Below are 17,197 nucleotides of genomic sequence, written 5' to 3'. Positions count from 1 at the left end.
GAAAGCGCATGTGTGACGGGATAAGGAAAGCTGAAGCGGTGTGTGAGTGGGCCCGTTGATGTGACCGGCGGAGTTTCGGCCGGTTATCCAAGGGGACCGAACGACTGGAGATGGTCTCAGGCACTCAACGGTGGAAAAATGAATGGCTAGAAAGCGCATGTGTGACGGGATAAGGAAAGCTGAAGCGGTGTGTGAGTGGGCCCGTTGATGTGACCGGTGAGTTCCGGCCTGCAACGCTTTTTTTATTTATTTGTGAATTCACAAAACATACATACATCAAAGAAATATGTCAAACAGTCGAAGTCGGGTGGCCAGTCGACCACGCGCACGGCATGGTGGGCGCGGTGTGTATGTCAAGTCGAAGTCGGGTGGCCAGTCGACCACGCACAGGGCATGGTGGGCACGCACACCGCTCCCGATGCGGATGCAAGCTGCAACCAACGCGTGCGTGATGGAGCTGGGACTGACACGGAGCAGCGGACAGCGTCGCTGCTTGATGAGACCGACTTCTCGCGGTGGTGCTGCAGCCTGATGTGTTTTCCAACGGGGACGAGCTGAGCTGCGGCTCGCTCGCCAACAGGCTTTAGCTTGCGCATCAGCCTTGTACAATGCAAAATGCTTAGAAGAGATGTTTAGAGAAATAAACCAGTCTTTCCTTAAACACTGGTGTTTATTTATACAGGTAAACGCTTAATTAGGCGTCCCTCCTTTAAAAATAGGCACTGATGCTTAAAAAAACAGATTTATTTTTCTAAGCACCTACCATTGTACTAAGGCCAGTACAGCAGCTTCATCTAGCGGTGGCAGGGGCATATAACGATCTGAGCAATAGTCGTCAATAGAAAGAAAAACAATCAGACATGAAAGTGCTCAGATTTTGAACAAATCCGAATGATTCACATCATACAAACTGTGGCCAGCACAAGATAGATATTCCCTCGGTCCCAAAATTCTTGTCTTAGATTTGCCAGATACGGACAAGAATTTTGGGACGGAGGTAGTAGTTATGTGATCTGGCGATACCACACAAGTCGGTCCACCTTAGTACTAGTAGCAGTATATGCATGCCTGGGTGTCAGGCAATCAACCGAGCGAGAGGCACGCTTTTTCCTTCACAAGCAACGACCACCCTACAGCAACCTCCACCTTGGAGTCGCCAACTTGACACTCAATCGTTCTTGTTTGGCACTGCTGAACAGGGAAGTTGATGTGACCTTCTCGAGCAATATAACGACGAGATTTTCCATATGCTTCTATGGACACTCTCAGCGTTCCATGTGATTCCACTGAAACGACTCTCCTTGAGAGATGAAGGTGCTTGTCTGGTCTTCTGTGCATTCCTTTACCACGGTGATCAAGAAGCACAACTCGCCTGCAAGTCTTACCAATGACATCTGTCGGCGCAGCAGCCACAGCAGGAGACCAATAACACACAACTCGGCATCCATGCTTAAAAGGCCAATCCCCTTCGGTAACATGTACATCCATTGAGTTCTTGGTAGTCAAACCTTGACCGAGAAAATAGAATGTTGCGGTTGCGGTCCACAGTGTCTCGAGCAGCAACCTCGCCATACACTCTGAGTGGCCAGTTCAAGCCTTTTATACTCTGTATCTTGATTGAATAGATTTGCAAGGTACTACCGGTGATGGCAGCAGGGGAAAAGATGCTACCAGGTGTGTGATGTGTAAATTGCATAGGGCTCAATATGGCTGCAGCACCAAAGATAAGCGTCAAATGTCAGAATTCTTATATGGATAAGCAAATAAAGTAAGCAAAGTACAGACCCCCTATGTTGCTGAAACTACTGCCCAGATTTTTACCACTAAAGGTGTTTGCCAACGGATGTTTTAGATTGATGTTCCAGCGGATCCAATGAAGGAGCTAATCAGACTAATATCTGAGCGAAAATTTGACGAGGCGCTTACGATAGCTCTTCAAACAAGTCATGTCTTCATGGTGTTTTGGTTGTGCTCTCACCTCCCATGTATTAGACACATTAAAAAATTGAAGTGTAGTTTTGTTAGTTAATTCCCTGTTGTTCTCTTCTTGCCACTTGAGCAAATCAAGATATGTCTACAAAAAGACAAACTTGCATCACCTAGTTAGTCCATCCCGTTATATATACAGTTTTGAATTATTACGACTAGGGTGACTATTACGCAAACAAATAACAAGCTCCTTTATATATTTTCATGTTATATACATTATTTCTATATTATAGGACATATTATACAAAATCTGCATCTCATAGTTACTCCACACAAGTAACACACAAAAAACTATAGGATATGTACAGTTACACACATCCCCCCTACTGTTACGCGTGTTTGTCTCATAGTTAGAGATTAATATGCATGCTAACTTTGTTAGTGGTGTACTAAATGTTTGAATTATTATTCAAAACAAGATAACTATACAGATAGTGTACAGGTTAAGAATGAAAATAAATAAAGCAGTTTAGGTTAATTGCCAGTTGTGGAATTCTGTTACTCCTACCTTTTTAGGTTGATTGCCAGTTATGGAAGGGCCACTTTTATAGGATCACGTAACTAAGCAGTTATACACATGGATGCTCATAGTTTAGCAGAGTATGGTTAGTGACAAACTTCAACACAGCGACGTTTACAAAATTTACTTGGTGTTATTGGAGCGTCAGGTTGTTACCCTATGTATGTCATGTTCCATATAACAAGAAGAAAACACATTTTTGTTTTGCATACACATAGTTGAAAACTTAAGCTTATATGATGCTAGACAAAAGCACGGGCGTTTGGATCGCCCTCTTAGGCTATGCTTTACATACCAGACTAGGGGTGAACAAACCCCAGCCAGAAAACTTTCCTCTGTTTCCTCACAATGCTCCTTGCTGGAGGCTTGTGCTGAGCAGACCACTATGCTTTCAGGTTGATAAGCAAAATTATTTTTCATCGCATTTATTTCTAACCTGTGCTTGCTATTTCTTTTATATCCAACAGATGTTTGTTGGACTAACCGTTGAGGTTACTGACAAGTAAGCGACATCATCTAGCAGTCAAAAGGAGACGCACAATGTCTACATAACAGACAGCAGGTAAGCAATATAGGTTTTCAGCTCTAAACTGAACAAAAGTATTACTGCATTTTAGATGGAATTATAACATGTTTACCTATTATGTGCAGTCGTGTTGCTGTGGTCATGCTCTGGGGAGCACATGCCCTTGCTGTCCAAGCTACTGGATTACGGGATGCCTCTGTAGAGAGCCAATGGTACCGCTCTTTGTTGGCTTTACTGTAGGTTATTTCTTAGGAGGGTCATTTTTGCTCTACTAAGGATGGAGTTATTACTTCTTTGTTGATTATCAGTGTGAGCTGTGTTAATCTGTCTTACACCACTGGCTTGCTTGCTTGCATTTAAATCGTCGTCAACTACCAAATGGAACATTAATATTCCTACTCCAAAAATTGCCACAGTGCTTGAAAGGATAGTTTCATCTTCTACAATTAGAACTTGTTAATTTAGCAGGCTGTTGACTGATTCACAAGTATAATATGTAGGAGTTTACTACTATATATTAATGCTGCATACAGTGTTTCTAATTAATTCGCGATAAAAAAATTCTGCTTTATCCGTAAAGGGAGAACGCTGTAAGTTCAAGATTCGAATTACTGAGGTGATTTTCACGTACGACTTGTGGCACAGAAGTTGCAAGGATTGTTGGAAAAAGGTTCAAGCAGAGGGGGACACTTATAAGTGTCCATGCTGTCCTGTTACTAGACCAGTCCAAAGGTATCGCAGTATTACAATTGATAACATTTTTTTCAGTCAATTATTCAATATTACACAACCCACCTGACAGTTTTATCATGGCAGGTACAGAATATCTTTAAATGCAACAAGACAGCGAGCCTAAAGATCCAATGGGTTCAGCATTTGCACAATTTAAATTTATCATGGCAGGCACAAAATATCTGTAAATGCGACAAGACGGCGACCCTAAAGATCCAATGGATTCAACAATTGTGCAACTAACATTTGAGGATCACAGCGAGAGAATATCACAGAAAAGGAAGCATTGTGGTGCATGAAAATATTACGAAAACTAGTAGATACGAGCAGAAAGTTAGTTACTTACTTGTATCCATAAATCCACCGCACCGTCCAATCCTGCTGCCCCACACATTTTCCCAGGATTTTCGATGATTGGCTAAAAATTGTTGCTCGATGTCCATCCTTTTCTTGAGATACTCCTTTGAGGATACGTCCTTCTCCTTGTCCTCCTCTTCCTTGGTCTTCTTCACATGAACATCCTCACATTTGTTCTCCTCATGCTCCTCCATATCTAACCGGGCCAAGGTGTTGTTGTAATTATCAGGAAATCGACAATATTTTCTGAAAAGACTCGACAAATCGATCTGCCCCGGCTGCTCCTCTGGCTCTGGCTCTGGCTCTGGCTCTGGCTCCGGCTTCATGCTGAATCCCTTGATGTGCATATTCAGTTTGGTTGCTGCATTGCACAATTCGGTGGCCTTGTAGGAGCAGACGGAGTCATCGGATTTGTTGAGAAAATATAATGTAGAAAGCATCCGATGACCCAGGTCCTCCATACCTTGGAGGATCAGGTTGAAGTAGTCTGCAAGTGGATTCTCATTGTTGTCCCTAGAAAAAGTAGCAGACTCCGTTGTGGCGATCGTCCAGGTTGTTTGAGAATCAATCTCTTTCCAGAGAGAAAAGGTAGGAGTAAGTGAGCCAAGCAGGTCTTTGCGCTCCCTCTCCACGGATATGATCTCCTCCATCAGGGACTGGTGCTGCGCCGAATCCCTGCCCATCTCCTCCTCGCCGGAATCCACCACCGTCTCCTGCTTCTCCTTCTCCTTCTCCTTCTCCTTAATAATCATCAACTCCTTGTCCAGCTCCTCGGCTTCCCTGAAAATCCCCATTACCCTGTTGCGGCCGGAATCGGAATACAATTCCTTAAACTTCCCTGAGACGATATCTTGCAAGAGGTACCTACGATTCTTACTGAGTTTCCTGTGCCTCTTCTTCAGATCCCGCACCGTCTCCTGCTCCTTGCCGGAAGCCTGCTCCGTCCACTTCCCTAACTCGATTTCCATCTTCCCGAGTTTCCTCCCCAGATCCAACAGCAAATCCTGCTCCTTGCCGGATTCCCCCTCCGTCCCCATACCGGACTCGCTTTCCATCTTCTTTCCTCCTTCCCCTCCGCCTCTTTGAACTCGATTTCTGGCTTTGGTGGGCTGAGAAGAGAAGACATGGCTAACCACGCCGCCGCCGCCGCCGCTCGCCTGGTGTCCTAGTAGGGTTTCAACCAGACAGACGCCCGGGGCAGTGCTGGTTTCATATACATATCCCGTCTCACGCTCGGCCCAGCCCGGCACCAGCCCACTGGATCGCTTTTTCTTTATACTAAAACGGAGAACGACTCTTAATCGGACGAGAAATATGTTAGTTTTCCTATATATACTTATTATTATTACTAGAAAAATTGCCCATGCGTTGCACCGTGCAAAAAAAGGCACAACCAGCTTCATGCGCCATTGTGCATCATTTTTTATATTTAATTTTAATAAATGTCCATAATAAGGTTAACCGTGAAAAATCCTTATTTTTAATAAAAGTTAACGTTTTCATAAAAATTGGAACACTTTTTAGGAATAGTTAACATTTTTATGAAAATTTAAACATTTCTCTAAAAAAGAACATTTTTTACGGAAAAAGATTTTTTTTTTTGAATAGATATTTTTGATGAAAAGAATCTTTTGTTTTTGGTTGTACATTTCTAGATGGACTTTGTTTTAGTAAAAAAATGGAACTTTTTTGGGAATTTTTAAGTTTTGTAGAAAATGCGAACATATTTTCTTGAAACAAAGATAGTGTGAACATATGTAAAACTGTGAACATTTTAAAGCTATTTTTATTGTGTTAAAAAAATTACAGATATTTTTATGGGTAATGTTTGTGTGCGGTGCGCCGGCCGAAAATTCGGCCGGTCTCGTGCCACGCTGGCCTTTTGCGCCCACCAAACCGCGCCCCGCGTGAGACGCGTGTATCCCTACCCCACCTTATCTTCTCCACAGCTTCATCCCCTACCTCCTTGTCTTCGTTCTTCTCCTCCCCACTCCCCCCGCGCTGCCGCTCTCGTCCTCTCCCCGACCTCTCCTTCCCCTCCTGCAAGCCCCCGCTGCAACCACCGGTGTTCGCTGCCATGGCACCGTTGCAACTGCTCACCGGAGAACGAGACCTCCTTCCCACTCCCCCCGCGCTGCCGCTCTCGTACTCTCCGCAACCTCTCCTTCCCCTCCCGCAAGCCCCCGTTGCCACCGCCGACGTTCGCTGCCGTGGCACCGCTACAACTGCTCGCCGGAGTACGAACAGTTTGGCATGCTGTACGAGGCGGGCTGCAACCAGATTTGGTGGAGCTGCGAGCAGCAAAGGCAAGTGGTGGAAACGGCGACGGACGCCGCTGCTAGTGGTCGACGCCTAGCTGGACCGTCGAAGTCCATGCTACATCCAGCAAGACAGCGAGCACGACCCCGTGCGCGACAGGGCATGGGATTTTGCTGCAACCGTGCAGCGAAAGAGCTGTAACCATTGAACCATTTTGCTGCCACCCACCCCCAAAATCTGCTAGCATGGTGATTTTTGCTGGAACCGGTGAACCATTTTGCTACATCCGTTTTGGTTTTTGTTACTACCGGTGTTTTGTGGATTTTTGCTACATCCATCTTCATGACATTATCTGTTTTTCCAATCGATTTTTTGCTACAACCATGCTTTAATTTTGCTGGAACCAGACCATGTTTTTGCTACCACCCACCCACCCAAAAATCTGCGACCACGGTAATTTTTGCTGCATTTGTGTTTTTTGCTGGAACCATAATCTAATTTTGCTGGATCCATGTAATTTTTTTGCGACAAACATATAAATGTTTTGCTAAAAACCATCTCATTTTTTGCTGGAACCACACAATTTTTTTGCTGGAACTATATAATGTTTTTGCTGGAACCTTGTTTTTTGCTGGAATGTCTCCGATTTTTTGCTACGAACGGCATCAAAATTGATACCATGGGGCGACTAGCAGGGGCGGCGGATGTGCTGCGACCTGCAATCGGCGCACGCCGGAGCTGCGGCTATCGTCATGGGGGAGCTGCAACTACGGGACATGCTGCTGCATGAACGGAACCGGTAGCAAACACAGGAGGAGACGACGGTGGTGAGGGGCGGTGACCGGCGGGACGCGCCGGGCGATGCTTCTAGGTCGGGCGCGTCGTTCTGTAGCGACCCGACCTCAGATGGTCAAGTCTCTGTGCTTCAGTGTCATCCCTGGATCAGTAATGCTGACACACACAGTACTCGAAGGATTTATAACAAAGTAGCAATCACACACTTATTACATCGAATGTCTCAGAAGAGAACTTATTACAATAATATGGCTTAAGGCCATCTAATGCGATAATAGCGGAAGGCTTGGAAGATAAAGTGAGTCCATCAACTCCAACGGCATAGCTGAGCTGCACGGCAACGACCTAACGAACCTTACTCCTCGTCTGAAAAGTCTGCAACATAATACATTGCAGCCCGAGAACGGTCAGCACATGGAATATGCTGGCAATATAACACAGTAGAGTAAGAACAGAATAATGCTATCACTACATGCATATTTGGTTGGTGGAAAGCTCTATGGTTATAGTTTTGCGAAAAGCCAATTTTTCCCTACAACAAAGGAATAGGATTTAATTTAACTATCATGGTGGTTGAAACATTGAGAAGGTATAACCCCAACTCAATCGCAATTAAAATAGTTAACAACCCAACAATATTAATTAAGAGTGATGAGATACATGTGATAACCCAAGTACTAGATACTCAACATTGTCCATAACCGGGGACACGGCTAACCATGATTAGATTGTACACTCTGCAGAGGTTTGCGCACTTTTCCCCACAAGACTCGATCGCCTCCGTTGATTTCTCGCACTGCATGGTGTTTGAGAAACGAATGACCGAGACACAGTCTTTCAGAAACATTAACTCTCTACTCCGGGTAGACCATACCAAACCTACAAAACCCACTACCTGGTGATCTACCTCTTCAAGAGCTTCACGTAACCTACTCAACTATGCTAGAGCCCATAGTAGCTTGTGGCTACACACGGAAGTTTCTAGCATGAATCATCTCAGTTCCCTTTAAGCCTGGGTGGCGGTCCATAGGAAGATCACACGGGTACCCCGGGATTTCCAAAAAAATAAAACAGACAACACTGGGTTCCCCAGGTGCCTCAATCCACCCAGATGGTAATTTAAGTTGCCACCTTAAGTTGACCCATTAATTAACAATCTCACATCTGTCATGGATTCACTCAAACCCAACCACGTCTACGAGCATAGCATAGCAATATAAGCAACACGTAGAAGTAACTCCCAAGGGTTTGATAGTAACAGGGCAATAGGTTCTACCTCAACAACTACTTCCCAACCCACAAGTTAAAGACATCCTAACCATGCAATGTTTGAGGATAGGAACTAATGCGTAAAAACTGGGTATGAAAAGAGTATGATCAATGTGTTACTTGCCTTGCTGACGATCCGCGAATCCTAGAGACTCGTAGTAACACACTTCGCACTCCGGGAATTCTATCGCAAGCAAACAATAACTTACATAAGCAACAAGCAAAGATGCACAAGCAAAACTCAAATAAACGAGGCTGACCAGAAAGTTCAACTTAAGAACTCCGGTTCGCAAAAAGAATCAAACCAAACGGAACAACGAAACTCAAACGGCGAAAGAAACAAGATCCGTTTACTAATCTGAACTAAGGTCAAATTTTACAGTATCAAAATCTTGTTTAAGTTGATTAGACAGAAAGAGGGTCTCGAGACGAAGATCTAGGCGCTTGAATCGCCTGATTCCGACTCACGAGCGAAAAGATAAACAAAAACTAAGATCGGATCAGAAATCGCAATCAGAAAAATCGCGGAATAAATCCGAGAAAAAGAAAACTGACGAACAGACTAACGAACGAACGTTCGTTATCTGGATCTAAACGAAGAACGCGTTCGTTAAAACGAACAAACGAGCGAACGCTCGCTAAATAAATAAACCGGAGAAAAACCGATCTATTTAAAAAAACGAAAACTAGGGTATGAGTTATAATGTGTCTGTATGTCGATGACATACTGATATTATCGCTACGGTGGGGGCGAAGGAGTTATAATGTGTCTGTATGTCGATGACATACTGATATTTGGGACCCACCTCAAGGTCATTGAGGAGGTCAAGTCTTTTCTATCTCACAACTTTGAGATGAAGGACCTGGGTGTGGCTGATGTTATCCTGAACATCAAGCTACTGAGAAATTCTGAGGGTGGAATTACACTTTTGCAATCCCACTATGTTGAGAAGATTTTGAGCCGTTTTGGATATTCGGACTGCAAACCTTCTGCAACACCATATGATCCTAGCGTGCGGATTCGAAAGTTCGAAGGCACGGCTGTAGAGCAATTGAGATATTCTCAAGTGGTTGGTTCACTGATGTACCTAGCATGTGCTACTCGTCCTGATATCTCATTTGCTGTGTGCAAACTGAGCCGGTTTGTTTCCAATCCGGGAGATGTGCATTGGCATGCTGTTGAGCGAGTGATGCGTTATTTGCAAGGTACTGCGAACTATGGAATTCACTATTCTGGGTACCCGACGGTACTTGAGGGGTATAGTGATTCGAATTGGATATCTGATGCTGATGAGATGAAAGCCAAAAGTGGACATGTCTTCACACTTGGTGGTGGTGCTGTTTCCTGGAAGTCTTGCAAGCAGACGATCTTAACCAAATCGACTATGGAAGCAGAACTCACAGCATTAGACACATCATGCGTCGAAGCAGAATGGCTTCGAGAGCTTTTGATGGATTTCTCGGTGGTTGATAAACCAATGCCGGCTGTCCTTATGAACCGTGACAATCAAACAGTGATTGCCAAGGCTAAGAGTTCAAAGGACAACATGAAATCCACAAAGCACATAAGAAGAAGATTGAAATCTGTCAGAAAATCAAGAAACTCCGGAGTAATGGCGTTGGATTATATCCAGACGGCTAAGAATCTGGCAAACCCTTTTACGAAAGGGCTATCACGGATTGTGATAGAAAATGCATCGAGGGAGATGGGTATAAGACCCACAGAAGTTGCCATGGGGGTAACCCAACCTATGTGATCGGAGATCCCGTGAATTAGGACCTGGAAAAACAATCCAGCGGTCAACTAAGGAGAGTATCCTTAATAAACTCACTCCGTTGAAGATGCAGTAATACTCTCAATTCTGTAAGGCAGGCTGACTTTTGTCTTAATGTGTTCCAAAGCTTATGTAAGCAAGAAGCTAACCTACAGAGCATTCCTTGGAGGAACACACATATGTGAGCCCGACTGCTGGTCACAGTCTATGTGATTGGGTAATCTCTAGTAAGCTCATGAGAAGGTGCGGAGTATGACTAATAAGCTCCACCCGTGGGGTTTAGCCTACGGCAGCCGAGTATCAGCTGACAATAGGCGAAGCTTCTGCACGCCAAACTGACAATTCAAGGCATAGTCCATTGTTCAGTTGTGAAGAAGTCTAATCCTGTTGCTCTAGGTGGAAGTTCAACTTAACAGTCTCCACTGAAAATTCTGGTATATCAAACATTGTTTGGAACAGTTGACAAACTTATGTGCCTCGAGATCTGGTGGGGGATTGTTGGATTATGGATGGGCTTAGGCCCATATAAGACACTAATCCCTGGTTAATCTTGAGGCCCATGTATGAGATGGCAGGTGGTGGGAAGTTTAGTCACACCTTGCTAGTTGAGGAGAGTTGAGACCCCTTTATAAGGGCTGCTCTACCACTTGCCATTGGGAGCTTGGGAAGAGGAGTGGTACACGCGCGCTCCTCCTCCTCCGCCGCCTGCCTCGCCATGCCTCGCCTCGTCACGACGCGCGCGCCGCGGGTTGCGGGAATGAGCCGAAGCTTATTTTTGCCGCTCAGGAACGAATTAATTAATCAGGGATTAATTAACGAGTCGCTAACATGTGGGCCACTGTCCAAGACGTTGGACTGTGGGCTGACTTGCGTTGCCGGGATTCGTCGACCCCCTTGTCGGGATTCGTCGACTCCCTTGCCGGGAGTGGGCCGACTCGGTCGTGGGCCTCCGCAAGGCCCATGACTTTCTTCCTTACAGACTATATAAGAAGGCTCTGGCCAGTTGAGTAACCTAGTTCGGTTCACTCTCTCCCTCTCGCGTGACCTAGCCGTCATCTACTGTTCCTCACTCTGTGCTGCCTCCGGCGATCCCATCCCGACGACCGCGTGCACGGCTGGTCGAGAGAGCAGGTGCCTCCGGAACCCTGTCGTTCGAGATCCTGCCCGGGAGAACGGCAATAAGGTTTTTGGGGAGCGTCTCGACGCGACTGCTCCCGATCCGTCCCCAACTCCGTTCGCCTCTGCTTTCACTACTTCCCCTGCATCGACACCATGGCCGACGACGACGCCGCTAAGAAGAAGGCCACGGACGACGCCGAGGCTGCTGCCGCCGCCGCCGCGTTGGCCTGGCCAACCGGAGGGTATGATCTGTTCATCCCTCGTTTACTCGTACTTATGCTAGCCGTATATGTGCTGCTCATAGAAGGTTCGATTCTATGTTCTGTACGTGCTAGTATGCTTAGGTATCGCTATGAGATGCATACCTTTTATGCCCTGCTTACTGTTTACTCGTGGATAAGTCTAATCGGAAAAGTGCTAATATTTCCAACAATGTGATGTATGTATGTAATGCATGATGATTATTGTTCATGTTGTTACGGGTGAGTAGGCTCTGCAAGATTGAGCCTAACATACATACATACATACATAGCTGGTAATAAGATGAACAAAGTCTGCTGATGAGGTGCATGCATTTATATATTTGTTTTGTTGAAAATCATTTCACAAAGTTGAGACATTTTTTTTTCAATCTCAAGCAGTGCCTGGGTTTTATCATTATTTTTACTTGTAGTAGGCCTGAGAACATAGCAAGATTATGAGCCATTTGGTTCTTCGTTTCCACAGCTCCTGGGAGCTTCCCTGAGAGTTGCCTCGTTCATGTTTGGTGCATGTCCTGAGGCTGGTGGCGTCAGCCTGGCCTGGAGAATAGGAGCAAGTAGTTAGCCTGGATGGAGCATGACTATACCTGGCAAAAAACTCGGGCCGGGCCTAGCCAAGCCCAAGTAAAAAACCCAAGCCTGAGCCTGGCCCGGCCATCAGGCCTGGTTTTTAGGCCCAAGCCCAGCCCGAACACATAAAAGCCCAACAGGCCTCGGGCCAGGCCTCTTCGGGAAATTGCAAAAACGACAGGCCTGGGCCCAGCCCAGCCCGGCCTTCAGGCTCAAAATCTAGGCCCAAGCCCAGCCCGGGAGCAGCATCAGGCCAGGCCCAGTCGGGCTTTTTCGGGCCGAGCCGGGCTTCCCATGGCCAGGACTAAGCATGAGGCAGCACGGTTAGCCTGGTCCAGGCCACCCATTTTGGACGCCTGGTGCATCAGCCTGAAAATAAAACGAGGAGGATGTGGAAAATTAATGTCCACCAGGCCAGACCCTCTTCCATATTCTGGCCTGGTGAGGCAAGAACAACAATTTTCTCAGGCACAAAAAATTCACAGGCATAATGTCGAGGAAGCCAACCAAATTACAGTAGCTCTCAACCCACAGAATCAAACCATGGACAAAGTCCTCAACATGCATAGTTTTTTAGTCATCAGCAGTACTACCATATGATAATTCTCGTCTTTCAAACTAGACATCATCACGATTCAACATTCTAAACTAAGGAACCACGTCTTCATGCCACCCACCAGCTCCATTCTAAACTAAGGAATTAACTAACCATCGCCTGCCACTCGACATCACACAGCACCACCAGCTCCATTGTTCCTTTGTGCATCCTCAGTTCCTCCTACAAGACCAAATGGCAGGCATGAGAGAAAAGATAAATGGAGCCAGTCAAATCTGCCATAAAAATAATTATGCTTTGCCAAACCTATGCCTAACAAGAGGTTCCTTTTTGTGCACAGGTTGACAACTAACTACATGCTCAAATATAGTATATATGCAAGAACAAGAGCTGTTACATAAGATTTGACAAACTAGCAGCAGCAGCAACAAGCTAGGTCGACGCACCTTCAATAACCATCGAGTACAAGATCATCCTTGTCAATGACAAGGCGAGACCAAGCAACAACTATCTTCAATGTGGAGCCGTCAACTGAGCACTCACGACTATCTATCTGACTCTGCTGGATAGGAAATTCAGCGTGATATTTTCGAACAATATTGAGTCCGGACTCTGAGTATGCTTCTGTGATGACTCGGAGTGTGCCCTGCAATCCCACTGACACGACATTTCTTGACAAAGAAAGATACCCATCTGATCCTGCACGCATCCTTTTAGCACGGCGGTCAAGCAAAACGACTTCTGCCTCGCATCCCTCCGTTGCATCAGCAGGAGAAAAGAAGCAAGAAACTTTACATCCATACTTAAAAGGCCACTCCCCTTTAGTCACACAAACACCTACAATTGTGGCCTGGATTGCTGGAGCAACTCGCCCGAGGCTTATCTCTGCTGTACAACAGCGGTTATAGATCTGCATGGTATCATATGGCATGATGGAGCGATAACTTTGGTTGGAAGTGAACGATGCTGTATCTTTGAAATTTGCTCCATACTTCAATTTCAGTTCAATTTGAAACATCACAGGTTCTTCAGCTACAATTGCACGAGACGGGCCAATCAAGTGCAAAAAAGGGTCCTGCAAGCGCCATGTTCATCAACATCAGTCACACACATGATGCAAAATAACAATTCAGTTCAACTAGTTTAACTAGACATAGACTAACAGATATTATATGGCCAAAATCTGGAAAAAAAATACTCCGTTCGCAAACAGATCCTAATAATCTGTACCACTATAATACACAGGTTTTGAATTTGGATTTAGAACCGACACCTTCTGCTTTTACACCCAAAGAAACAGCAGGTCAATATCCATAGTCGATTTTACAACCTTTGCATATCTCTACCCTCCTTCAATCACACAGCCACCCAATCAGGCGGCCAATGTCAGCCATATTCGCTCGGCCTTTGCCCATGTGCCGCATTACTTGTGTGATATACAGAAATAAACATAACAGTGGCATGTGCCCTGCTATCATCCAGAAACAGCCTCGGCAAGTGCGAGACTACTTTAATTGCTTTTCTTGCTGATTTGCTCTATGCTCACTAAATATGGCAGAAAAATTTCAACGGTGCAGGTCAGTACATACTCCCTGGCCTGCATAACTTGCCTAAAGCTGATACCGACCAGTTTGAACCTTAAACGAATCTGATTACACACAACAATTCCAAGGTATGTAGGTAACCAAACAACTAAGTTTAAACTACAAACATAACGCAACAATTATAACTTAATCCTTTGTCACACAACAAATGCTCTACACATAATCCTTTATAACAATTAGACGAGAAGATAGACATTATACAAACCTCTTGGTTAATTCTTTGGCAGTCTGCACTTGACCGGCAGAAGAGAATGTTGCGGTTGTGGTCAAAATCATCCCGTGCAGCGACCACACCATAGACATCAATGGGCCAACTCAGATTAGGATTCAGATTAATGAGCTTGATTGAGTAGATCTCCAAGGCAGGACCAGCCACGGACGATGATGGGAAGCTTCCAGGCGTGGAAGCCGTAAACTGCATAGGACTCAATGTTGCTGCAGCACAAAATTAAGAGATTGCGGACGGTTAGAGATCGAGCTATTAATAAAATTAGCAGATTAAAATCTATGCATATATAAGAAGAGTTCTACTTTGCTTTGCAGTGACATATACAAAAAGGAAAAGTGCATTGAATTGACTGAGGCCCAATTAAAGAGAGGAAAAGATAGCTAGATGACGGTATTTATTTTTGCTTACTTATGTCGTCAAAGCAACCATGTCTTCCTGTCGAGCTTCCCCATGTAGCCTCCCAGCCGGCACAGTCCAAACGATCTTCACCATCTTGCTTGTCAGCAGCAACAGATTTGTGCCTCTTGATAAGCTCCGAGATGCCCACAAGTGCATTGGATATGAGACGCAGCTTATCAATCTTGTCGGAAGATATGGGGATTCTGAGTTTTTGTAGAATGGATGCGAGAGAGTTGAAGCGGTAGAGCAACTGCTGCGTCTCGACCAGCAGAAAATCCATCACCTCCTCAGTGTTGGAACCTAGGTAAGGCAAATTCACCTTCTTGAGAAGATTTTCATCGAGGGGCCTTAGGTTAGACATGATCTGCTCTTGACAAGCCCTGTTTCCAGCCAATCCCCGGGACTTGACCTCTGTCCTCAGGAACGAGATCTCCCTCTTAAGCATCCCAAGGTGGCCGGAAAGAACACCAACCAAGTCATTGGCCATCTGCCCCTCTTTGCCGCCGGCATCCCTCACCGGCTCCTTGCTGGAATCCCTCTCGTCCATCTCATGGCCGGAACCGGAGCCGGAGCCAGAGCCAGAATCAGAATCAGAATCAGAATCCATCTCCATCTCCATCTCCATCTCCATCTCCATCCCCATCCCCATCCCCATCCCGGACTGCCTCATCACCGTCAAGAGTGCTTGCTCCTTGGTCCAGAGTATCTGCTGCTGACTCAAGAGCATCCTCTGCATCGCCGGGTCCTTGTCGGACTCGCTCCTCATCTTCTTCTTGAGTTGGTACCGAACCTTCCTGAGTCTCTCCTGCTCCTTCCTGAGTTGCCCCTCCATCAGGGACTGGTGCCGCGCCGAATCCCTGCCCATCTCCTCCTCGCCGGAATCCACCACCGTCTCCTGCTTCTCCTTCTCCTTCTCCTTAATAATCATCAACTCCTTGTCCAGCTCCTCGGCTTCCCTGAAAATCCCCATTACCCTGTTGCGGCCGGAATCGGAATACAATTCCTTAAACTTCCCTGAGACGATATCTTGCAAGAGGTACCTACGATTCTTACTGAGTTTCCTGTGCCTCTTCTTCAGATCCCGCACCGTCTCCTGCTCCTTGCCGGAAGCCTGCTCCGTCCACTTCCCTAACTCGATTTCCATCTTCCCGAGTTTCCTCCCCAGATCCAACAGCAAATCCTGCCCCTTGCCGGATTCCCCCTCCGTCCCCATACCGGACTCGCTTTCCATCTTCTTTCCTCCTTCCCCTCCGCCTCTTTGAACTCGATTTCTGGCTTTGGTGGGCTGAGAAGAGAAGACATGGCTAACCACGCCGCCGCCGCCGCCGCTCGCCTGGTGTCCTACTAGGGTTTCAACCAGACAGACGCCAGGGGCAGTGCTGGTTTCATATACATATCCCGTCTCACGCTCGGCCCAGCCCGGCACCGGCCCACTGGATCGCCTTTTCTTTATTATACTAAAACGGAGAACGACTCTTAATCGGACGAGAAATATGTTAGTTTTCCTATATATACTTATTATTATTATATATTCCGTTTTTTTCACCCCTCAAGTTTTTTTAACAATAATACAACTTTATTTCTCAAATAATAGATAGGTCATTTACAAGCATATGAGAAATAGAGTCAGGAGCTCAAGGTTTTCGTGTCACAGCCCTAGAATCAAATAGTGTACATAGTTTTTTTCAGACAATAGTGTAAATTGTTGCATTAGAACAATATATACATGCATCATTTTGTTTTTTCGGCGGATCGATGCATCATGTTTTAATTCAGTTAAATTTGAGTTGCTGAAATTCAAAGCCTCAAAATATAAATAAAGGGCTAAAACTCTAAAAAAAAGTACTCAATGAACCCAAAATGCCCGTCATTAATATTTGAGAATTGTTTCAAGGGTTATTAGTCAAACCAAGATTTTTGAACATTTAAAAGGGTATTAAATTTAAATAAATATTGTATTTGAATTATGTTTATATTCATAATAATATAATAGAATATAAATTCAAAATCCCTGAAATATATTATGCAGCGTTGGGAGGGTCCAGTAAAGTCACATAAAATTATTCAAAGCAATTTGAAACTAGCTTGAATCAGTTTTGATTTTTAAATAGTGTCAAATATTTAAAACATGAACTAAAGAATAAAGAAAAGAAAATGAGACTAGATAGTCTCTACCTATTAGCTTGCTTATCTTACATAATGTTTGTTTGCTGTTGGGAACCGATCGAGCAATCATAC

The 17,197-nt window shown here is 45.1% G+C and overlaps 2 protein-coding genes across 3 annotated transcripts; both read right to left on the bottom strand.

Annotated features, from left to right (window-relative positions):
• Positions 1 to 857: 857 nt before the first annotated feature.
• Positions 858 to 5,306, bottom strand: LOC109736729 (uncharacterized). The gene is made up of 2 exons (XM_020295937.4): positions 4,114 to 5,306; positions 858 to 1,710 (listed from the first exon to the last, which is right to left on the bottom strand). The coding sequence occupies exons 1-2, from the start codon at positions 5,177 to 5,179 to the stop codon at positions 1,451 to 1,453; spliced, it is 1,326 nt and encodes a 441-aa protein (XP_020151526.1). The 5' UTR covers positions 5,180 to 5,306; the 3' UTR covers positions 858 to 1,450.
• A 7,324-nt stretch (positions 5,307 to 12,630) lies between these two features.
• LOC109736730 (uncharacterized) lies at positions 12,631 to 16,377 on the bottom strand. Of its 2 annotated transcripts, XM_020295939.4 has the most exons (5): positions 16,004 to 16,325; positions 14,969 to 15,915; positions 14,537 to 14,766; positions 13,174 to 13,802; positions 12,631 to 12,949 (listed from the first exon to the last, which is right to left on the bottom strand). In XM_020295939.4, exons 2-4 carry the CDS (start codon positions 15,885 to 15,887, stop codon positions 13,176 to 13,178), a joined length of 1,776 nt encoding a protein of 591 aa, XP_020151528.1. In that variant the 5' UTR covers positions 15,888 to 15,915; positions 16,004 to 16,325; the 3' UTR covers positions 12,631 to 12,949; positions 13,174 to 13,175. The 2 variants fall into 2 exon arrangements, with proteins under 2 accessions (XP_020151528.1, XP_020151527.1); XM_020295938.4 differs by having other exon boundaries at positions 14,969 to 16,377.
• Between the last annotated feature and the right edge of the window lie 820 nt (positions 16,378 to 17,197).

This window comes from Aegilops tauschii, chromosome 2, assembly GCF_002575655.3.
Source record: "Aegilops tauschii subsp. strangulata cultivar AL8/78 chromosome 2, Aet v6.0, whole genome shotgun sequence".
Classification (NCBI taxonomy): Eukaryota; Viridiplantae; Streptophyta; class Magnoliopsida; order Poales; family Poaceae; genus Aegilops; species Aegilops tauschii.
Note: the sequence above shows the minus strand (reverse complement) of the source record. Positions and strands in the feature narration are given on the sequence as shown.